The sequence below is a fragment of the Sander vitreus genome, chromosome 9 (assembly GCF_031162955.1).
Source record: "Sander vitreus isolate 19-12246 chromosome 9, sanVit1, whole genome shotgun sequence".
NCBI lineage: Eukaryota > Metazoa > Chordata > Actinopteri > Perciformes > Percidae > Sander > Sander vitreus.
The window spans coordinates 6458033-6468234 of NC_135863.1; the positions used below are offsets into that span (position 1 = coordinate 6458033).

Here is a 10202-nt window from a genome sequence, read left to right on the forward strand (position 1 = left end):
AAAAGAAAACAGTAGTGACTTTACAGATACAACAATGATAAGAACAGAGCTATAATACACAAGTATTCCAATCCAACATGTAGCAATGTTTCCTTTTTTTCCTGGTTTCCAAAATCTGTAAATGTCTTCACATTGCCATAATTAGAAGATTGGAGAAGTGGAATAAATGAATGTTATACTTCTTACTACACTATCACACATGCTCTTTGTCTTTACTTGAACAGTAGAGGTACAAATTTGTACTTTTCCAGTTTTTATTTTTGTCCCATTGAACACAGTATGTGGTGACATATAGTATGCACATGCATGTCGTGGTAAGGATTGTGATGACCACTACAGTAGTCAGTCCTCACCTTTGTGTTTATGACGTACTGTTGCAGATATATGCTGCCTATGACCTATGTAACCATGTACGTCGCGAGTGGAACTATGCAGCAACATATTTTTCCTTTCTTTCTTTCTTTCTATCATTTATCTTCCCCTCTCTTCTTCCCTTTTCTTTTTCTTTTTTCTCAGGGTGGTAAAATCCCAGTGCGGTGGACGGCTCCAGAGGCGATTGCCTACAGGAAGTTTACGTCAGCTTCAGATGTCTGGAGTTATGGGATCGTCACCTGGGAGGTGATGTCATACGGAGAGAGGCCTTACTGGGACATGAGCAACCAAGATGTAAGCCACTGCGTGTGTGTGTGTGTGTGTGTGTGTGTGTGTGTGTGTGTGTGTGTGTGTGTGCGTGCGTGCGTGTGTGTGATAGAGTGAAATAGACTCTTGTGTTCTCATTGATGTCTGTGACTGAAGAGTCTGAGATTGTATACGTTTCACCCATTCTTTTTGTCGCTCACTGCCTTTCTAGAGCGCGTGTGAGTGGGTTGTGGGGGGTATGCTTGTTTGTTTCCTCTCACAGCACGGCGCCTGCATGTCTTGGAAAAACACGGAAAATGAGGACATCAATTTAAGTGTCACAGAAATGTTTGTTCCCTGGAACATCAGACCAAAAGGCATCAGGAATTTTGTTTTTCAGCTGATCTTCTCTTCAGGGAATACTTCATTTCTTGACAACTTTATTCCAATTACCTGCACAGTATGATCATTTCGCTGCAGCATTTCAATACCTTATTTTGTTCTCTGTGCTAGTATCACAATGATGTTATTAAGTGGTTTGACGTTACATTTATTCCAGTTTTTTAGGCTAAAAATGATTGACAGTTTTTTTTAAGTGCACAGTTCTAACAGTGCTTTAATTGTGTTTGAATCTATCATAAAACTACTCTCTGTTCCTTTCTTGAAAATGAGAATTAAATTTTACTGTTTAAAACTAAAAGGAAACAATTAAAAAAGAGGGTCCGTATGATCGGAACCTTATTTTTAGCTTTCTATTCCGAGAAGAAATGTGATCTCAGACTATAGTTAGTTTTGGCACTAAAACCCACAAAGCATTGAGGCTCTAAATCCCAATTCTTGCTTTCTGAATCTATATATCTAATGGCTTTGACACCGAGGAGTCTGGGAAATTTACAATCCTCCAGTTGGTCTTGATTTTAAACTTTAAAAGTAAATGTTGTTGCTGCAGAAAATCTTCCAAAATATTTCTGACTTGTCTCAGTTGTGTTTATCACCTGGAAAATATTCTTAATAACCTTCTTTTAGGAAATATTTAAAGTAGATTTTTCACATTTTCCCCAATAAGAACACATTTTTCAGACACAGCTGCACTCCAACAATGTTGTCATTAACTTGACTGTATGTAAAAGTTTTCTCTAACTGGTTAGCTGTCCCATTAATGAGGAGTAAATCAGTGGCAAGATGCCCTTCCAACTGTAAGACAGACACACATTTTATACTAATAAAACTAAATCATTTCACCATTTTGGTCAGCAGGGAACCGTTTCCCTGTCTAGCATCTACATCACCTTAACCATCTCTTCCCCCTTATTTCACACTTACCCCATCGCTTACCTTCCCCCCTACTGTCTCTCCTCACCTCCTCCCTTGCAGCCTCACCCCTCATGGTTGCTCCACAGCAATAGAAGCAGTATATGCTGCAGTAATGACAGAGAGTCGGTATAATGACAGAGACAGTTTTATAACGGCACAGACAGTGTATAATGATGGGGAAAGTGTGTGTTACCACTATAGCTAACGAGGGTCTGCTGGGGCATTAACTATGCATGAACCTCACACCCTAAACTCACACAGCTGAACCACACACACACAGATACACACACGCGTGTGCGATTTCAAAGAACATGGAACGGTGAAATTGTCAGTGGAGCCACCACAGGTGCTGTGTTCAACATGCATTAATCATGAAAGAGACCTGTGATGTTTTACTACACTCACTGCTATTTTGATTGACAGCGATGCTTAGAGAAAATTTATGCAGCACAAAGCCTGAGAAGTGTGTCGGGGTCAAGTAGAGTTCAGTCAGCGAGCAGACAAATCCCCGGTGCAGAATTTACAGTAGTAGAAGCACTGCATTCCCTCAGCTTACTGTTAGGAAGGCTTACAAGTGCACTGACACGGGCTAGTAACTTTATATTTGATGGGAAGCACTGGAAAAAAAAAACATTTTGAAGCATTATTTCAAGGAATTTCATGGCACATCTGCTTTGTTAAAGGCAGATTCAGGCATTAATAATGTTGCAGCAGCGCCAAAACTTAAGACACACTTGGAAGCAAGGTTTGGACTCACAGGCAGAACAGGTGCAGTTAAAACAATGTTTACTAGGTCAATGAAAAAAGGCAGGAATACAAGAAAAAAGGGTGGACCGCTTTGGCAGGAAGGCACAATAGAAAATCTAGCAGAACTGCTACAGGGCAGGTAAACTAGGGAAGATAATGAGCAGGTGATGGGGAATGGTAGGAACACACTGGGGAACACTGAAGGAATGGCGGTGTAGTGACCAGCAGACAAAAGACATTAAAAATTCAGAGAATTCAGAGTTTAATGACCTTAAGAATGCAACTAATTCACCTAAAACGTCTGGCTTATCTGACTGTAATAACACAATTAGTATAAAGGAATAGACACTTTGGGAAATATGCTTATTTTCTTTCTTGCCCCCAAATTAACACGTTATACCTCATTTGTTTAATACGTACAAAAACGTAATTGTAGAAACATCAATTGTGATTTTGCGGGGGTTATGTGCGGGACTATTTCCTGGCCGGGGGCAGTGATTTCCTGAAGTCCACTGTTTGCATGTAGATCTTAAAGGGATATATTACCGCTGGAAAAATGAATATGTATTAAATTGGGTCATTTATGTAGCCAGTGCGTCAGCATGCAGACTGTGGCGAAGGACAGTATTAATTAGGTGATTGAGACAAGAAAGTCCCCTATAGGCTATGGTTCCAGGGCTTTGATTATGTTGCTGCCTTGATCTGTACCCTCACTATTCAGCTATATGAGCTAGGGTCGAGTTTTTTTTTTACGTTTCTTCATTCGGATCATTTGCGATCCATTCCATTCTGAATAAACAAAACGCAGGTTACATGCTTCATCCTTGTTGCATTATTCATTAAGATCATTCTAAACAGATTTCTGTAGTTCAAACAACTCAGAATTGTAGTTGAGAATGTCAGGTATAACGGCCCACTTATTAAAAATGTTTTGGGTTTAAATCGGGCTCGGGGCTCATAATTACAGTTAATGTGTCGGGCTGGGCCGGGCTCGGACACAACGTGCACGAGCTCGGGTAGGGTCGGGCTTGATATTTTGGGCCCCGATCTAAGCTCTACTCCACGAGTCTTACCCGACAGAGCAGCATCTGCTCAGAAGGCTAGCAGGCCTGGTAGCAGATTGGCGGAGTCTGGTAGACTGTTGTTCAGCCATGTTTCCACAAAAACAAAAACACAGCAGTCTCTGAACTCACGTTGGGAGTTTCGTTGAAGTTGGATGTAGTCCAGTTTGTTGTCTAATGAGCGGACATTTGCAAGCAGGATGGATGGGACAGGTGGCCAGCTCGAACTCCTGCCTTCGGTCCGCGTTTCCGCTTTCACGCACACCGCTTTCGATGTCCCCTTACCCGGCAAGCGGCATCGAGCGACACCGCAGGCTGAGGTGCTGGTCTCCGTAGCAGGCAAAGCTTGTGTAGTGTGTCGAGTATTCCATCTGTAAAGTGTCGTGCATATTCTCCGATCTGTACCAATGTATCCCGGTGGCACACATGTGCGGTAGTTTGAATGCACATAATTGCAATAAAAGTTTGCTGCTGAAAAGAGTGAGCCTGTTTAGCGTAGCTCCAAGATGGCTGACACTCGACTCGTATCGGTAGTGACAGTCCCACCCCCTCTGGGTGGGTTGAAAACATGTGGAACTAGCTGGCTGTAGTCCATAGCCTCTGGGCAAAAATGCCTCTGATGACACTAAATCTAGTCTCAGGGGGACATGAGGGAGGGAAGCACGGCCATTCAAAAATACTACCGGGTTTCTACTGATACAAAGCTTAAAGCTAATCGGTGAAGTATCCCTTTAAGTGTAGAGCAGTCTTTGAGCAAAGTTAAACTAACCGGCTGCCGGAGGTATTTTATTGTCACATACACATACATGTAGTGAAATTCATTTTCTGCACTTTAACCCATCCCTCAAGGGAGCAGTGGGAAGCTACTTACAGATCCAGATCTGAGCCAGTGCCTTGATCAAGGGCACTGACTGGAGAACCTAATCTACATGCTTTTGAGCAAATAAGCTTGTTTTCTAAAATGTCAAATATTTAAGTAGTACTTTGGGATGTACCTTTCCATATTACTCATTATGGTTACATTCAAACATTACTGATGCTGAGAATGTTCCAGATTCTTGACGGTGGTCATTACAAAGAGTTGCAGCCCCTCTGATTCCTGATGCTACGAAGGGTTTTTGGGCCTCTAAAGAATGGAGTGTGAGAAGAAAGATGATAGTAACTGGATATGTGATGTGTGAAAGCAGCTGAAAGATCGGTGTAATCTGAAGTCTTTACAAACACAGAAAACGTTATACGCTATTTTGAGCCATCAGGTTACACAACAATGTGAGTTTTAAACCTTACAACGATCCTAATTACAGTTGGGTAGACATTTCAAAAATGATTCTCACATTCCTGTCACAGTGGCAGAATAATTTGAGATAATGGAACTTTTTCCTTTCTTTGATTATTTTTTCAGGGTGACGAGGCATGTAGTTACTCTTTCAGTCAAAGGAGCTTTTGAATTCTGTGATGTTCTTGATATTACATTCTGTACTTAAAGGTATTCCGGCTTATTTAGCACAACCTCTCTGCAATACAAAATGATTGCCTAAAAGTTTTCACAGAAAAACATTGGCAGATCCTCAGTACCGGCACTGGCGTAATGAAATCAAAAGCTCCTATGTTTAAAACTACCTGCCTCGACATCAGAGACTGTAGCAAGCGTCCGTTACTGCTGCTTAGCAATGCATATCTGGATATGCGACTGCATGCTGTGTCAGGATGATGTATTCAAATGGAAATTTAATCCCCTAACTGATCTAAGTCTTCTTTTTTTCCTGTGGTTTTAATTCAAGCTGAAAGAGGCAAGATTCTTTTGTAAAAATACATCTTTCAAAATCACAAAGGAGCTACTGTATAACAGAGAAGACTGAACTCTTCTCTACCAACACTAAGTCACAAATCAAAACTCAAGAGCAAAATATAAAGTGTCCCCTAAACAGCAGCGAGAGAGCTGGACTCAATTTCTGATCTTTTTGCCTCTTTCGTCTCTTTGGTATCTTGAGTACCATAGACCAGCTCCCTGCTATGTGCAATTTAGTGATGTCTGATCACAAAAATAAATGTTTTTCAAAATATTTTCTTCCCTCTGTCAACTATATTTCCCATACCCCTACTAAAAAATGTGGGTTTCTATAAATATATATTTTATAACTTCTGGCATTAATTTAGCCTATTCAGTCTGAGTTTAGAGCAACTATCTAACATTTCCATTAACCACACTTAAGCTCATTAACCTGTGGGTCGTAGTAGCTAGCAGAACAATATGGGTCACAAGCAAGCAAGAGTGTTTGGATATCATATCAGTATGCACAAATGGTGTTTACATTTCAGAAACTGCCGTGGATGCAGTCTGGAATTGATTAATTCATATTTCTTTCTCTGCCTCCTCATCCAACAATGTGGGTGATGGGGGGTCTGGATGGAGGCAAACGCCTCTGTACAATTGAACCCAGTTTCAAACTGCAGTAGTTCCCCAGAGTCTCTGTGCAATCAAATCCTTCAATAATTTGATCAAATCCCTGTAAAATGCTTTGTCTGCCATGTCTTTAATATTAAAACAGCAGTTTTGGTTGATACTTCTGGCCAACTTGGGGCAACAGAACAAGCTGTAACACTACAAGGACATATTATCACTACATAAAGTTGATATAATGAATGTGTTAACAGTTGCTAACAGTAAATTTGCTTTTCACGAATCCAGCAGATACAAAGCAACATTTGCATTTATTTGGAGACGTGTATCTGGCGATCAAGTCTGGACCAAGTCCAATAATGACTCTGTTTATAGCCCTATTTTGGTCTCCACCAACTCCTAAAGAAAACAGCTGGTTTAGCTGCTGAATGCTTCACTATATTTACCAGGTAGTTGCTAACTTTGTCTGCCATTTGCTGCTGAGCAGGTAGTGTACATTCTGTTCATTAGCTGCTTGCTGTGTTTGAAAAGAGTACTGATGACAACGGAGAGAGTGAACCCAAACAGTAAAGTCGCGGGCCGTAAAACCAAAACAATGAGCTGAGAGTCAGCTATTAATCCTCTGTGGGGTTCTCTTGCCTCTTTTCCCTGCTCCCCTCTCTCGCTGTGTCCCAGGTGATAAATGCCATCGAGCAGGACTTCAGGCTGCCAGCTCCCATGGACTGTCCGGTCGTGCTGCACCAGCTGATGCTGGACTGCTGGCAGAAAGACAGGAACGCACGGCCAAAGTTCCCTGATATTGTCAGCATGTTGGACAAAATGATACGCAACCCTGCATCTCTCAAAGCCGGCATCAACAACATCGCCCCCGGGTGAGGAGAGATACACGCTCATGTACATACACAATCACACTCTTCCTGTCTTAAGGCTGATTTATGGTTCTGCGGAGGCTCCATGCAGAGCTTTCGCCGTAGCCTATGTAAGTGGCCTGAAATTTTATACTGTGTTAATGTGTGCGTTGATCTCTTTAAAGCTTTAGTGCGTAACGTTTTGATATTAATGAACGTCCGTTACATTCAAGCCATTGCCAAATGAGTTGCTACAAAGCTAATTAATACTATTGGCTCCACAAAACTCTCTCTTTATTCCTCAGTATGGCTATGTTCAGAAAGGTGTGGCTTCCATTGACTTTCCAACGCAGAAACTCGTGTGAAGATAATGACCTCTTCTGAAGAGTCCATCATGTTTTTTTAATCCTCCGTGTCCTCCTTGGCTACTAGCAACTTCGTGGAGGGTGGGTTGGGGGAGGTGCACGGTCACGGAAAGTCGCTTCGGAGCGAAGACTCTAAAGAGGCATAGTGAGAGAAACAAAGTGTGTCCCCTGTACTGTGCTTTCTGACCATGGTCAGAAATCTGTAGGAGGAAAAGTTAACCCTCTCCTTGATTTCATGTTGTTTATGGAGAAGGAGAACCAGGACATGAGTAGGGGGAAATGCAACGCTACCAAGCCACGGCCAATCGACGTGCATCGCCGCAACGTGTAGTTAAATATTTTGAGAGGAGCACATCAGGCTACAGCGTAGGGTCCGGCGTAGGGTCGATATCTCCACTTACCTACGTACGTAGCCATGGCGTGGATTTAGCGCAGAAGAATGAATTAGCCTTTAGTGAAACAATGTTTTTTCTAATACCTTCATGTCTCTCCTATTGTATCCACTGTCTGGTCTGCAGTCCTTCCCATCATCCTTTGTTAGACCGTGGCGCTCCAGACCTGAGCAGATTGAGCTCGGTGGAAGACTGGCTGGCTGCGTTGAAGATGACCCAGTATCGAGACTCCTTCCTGGGCTCGGGCTTCACTTCTTTGCCGCTCATCACACAGATCACAGCCGAGTGAGTCTATCCGTTTAACTGCCTCTCAGTTTTTGTGTCTCTGTCTCTCCCTGCTGACGTCTCACACTGCTCATCTGCCAAGTCGGTGTCTTGTTAGTTGGACAACTGACAGGGCGGTTGGTTGGCTGACTGCTGGTCCATGTGTGCGCCTGTCTGTCGCTCTGAACAATCTCCCAGACTTCCTTCCTTCCATCTTTTCATCCTCTTTTTATCATGAAATAAAATACTTTGACTACAATTACAGAACAATAATAAGACTCTTGTCTTTCCTCCAAGAGAAATTGATCATGCTATTGTTTCTCTAAAGCTTTCATGTAGTTATTTCCCGTACCTGGCATACCTGTTCTTTACTATAGTGAATGTGTTGGAAGCCAGGTTTTTTCTCAGCATTTCACTCCCTTCATTATCTGCCATTGTGAGAAATTCAGTGAGTTTTAGCTTAATTTACATTGTATACACTGTAGGTATGTATTTTGTTGTTTGCTTTTTAAAGAATGGGTAGATTGTTGCTGTTCCTGCCTAAACAAGCCTGTAAATGAGCCAAATTAGCCTCACTCCTCCTGTGTGAGAGCTACGAGATGTGGCTCCTACTCCTGCTATTATCTTTGACCGAGGCACCGACCTCACATCTGGAGTTGGTCCTTGTACGCTGCACCGTGGGTCAAACATAGATGATGAGTTTCCCCAGAGGGATTAATTAAGTATACTTCAACATAGTACCAGTGCAGATAGAGCCACGTGCAATGTGCCAGTGAACTGTATTTAAAACCCTTTTCATAGATGAGGCACTGCTATACTAAACTTTGCAACACCAATTTGTGGTGTGTTGTCTGAGTTAAATTATATTTTAAAATTCAGGCCAATGTTAAATCCTATGAAGAGACATCTGCCCATATAGCCAGTATAAAGTGATGTATATGACCTTATATAGGCTAAATATGTATGTTTTTTAATTGTGGTTAAGAGCAAAATATTTCATCAGTAAAATAAAATGTATGATACGTTATATTTTACCTCATTATTTAGTGTACGTGCAGAATATACATTTAAAACACAACAATTTAAATATGAAAAAATAAGACATTTCTGTGCTCCTTTTAATCCTGAAAGGAGTTTAAAAAAATGTATCTATACATTTAAAAAGTTGAGAGGGAATTATGTGAAACATTTACATTTTTCTCTCTGAAAATAATTAGTTAATCATAGGCTACTACTTTGTTATTATTTCATAAAACCAGTCAAAAACAGCCAGCGTGTTCTTGCTGTGCTAATTTAGAGCACTTTCGCCTCTTTTATTCCAATTCAAGCTCCACTCATGATTAATGTCGTAAAGCTTTATTGGTGTTAAAAAACCTACACATAGTAGCACCTTTAAAAGTATCCCTGTTAATATGACTTTTTTGTGATGATGATGCAACCTCATATCCATACCTCTCTCTGTGTTTTTTTTCCAGAGATCTTCAGAGGATTGGAGTGTCTTTAGCCGGACACCAGAAGAAAATCCTGACCAGTGTTCAGTCGATGAGACCCAACATCGATGACCAGTCTCCTACTGAATCTGTGTAACCACACAGGGGAGCGACGCAGTATAAAATATTGTACAGTCTGAACGAGCAAGCTGTCATCTTTAAGCTTCTGTTTTACCCTCATACCTTGGATATCTAAACCACTTTACATGTTTTTAACAATCACTGTGGCCATTTTTGTATCTGTGTGGCCTCAGCAGTCACTAGGTCCCTCCTTCATTCAGTGGACAGACTTCACACCATTAAGCAAATTGATTTAAACTAAATGTTAACCAGTAAACTTAGGTTGGGGAGCATGGACACGCTTCAACCACACCTCTAATAGCTTGTAAGACCTACTTATCAAACCCTCTTGTACAGTTTGTCTCAGTTTTCTCAACCCACCCTCCCTTTCTCATCCATTCCGCCAGACCCCACCTCTCCATTTCCATCCCCCTCATCCCAACCCCGTTCTTCCCCCTCATGCATTTACCCACGACCCCATCCATTCCCCTGCTCATCCCTATTCATCCCATCTTATTCAATCCTGTGCATACCTGTCCCAGTCTCCAGGTACTGTCTGAGGCACGTTGGGGGACTCCAGAGTCCCCTCCTCCCCAGCCTTCATACATCTGTCCCAGACAGGCCTAACCAGTCAACCTCCTC

General features: G+C 41.8%; 1 protein-coding gene across 1 annotated transcript in view; it reads left to right on the forward strand.

Moving 5' to 3' along the window:
- The window catches only part of LOC144522872 (ephrin type-B receptor 1-like), an 84685-nt gene extending 75088 nt beyond the window's left edge, over positions 1-9597 (forward strand). Inside the window, exons 17-20 of the mRNA XM_078258119.1 lie at positions 517-666; positions 6817-7013; positions 7873-8031; positions 9486-9597. Coding sequence (XP_078114245.1) covers positions 517-666; positions 6817-7013; positions 7873-8031; positions 9486-9597 — 618 coding nt within the window. The remainder of the gene's footprint in view (positions 1-516; positions 667-6816; positions 7014-7872; positions 8032-9485) is intronic.
- Positions 9598-10202: the final 605 nt, after the last annotated feature.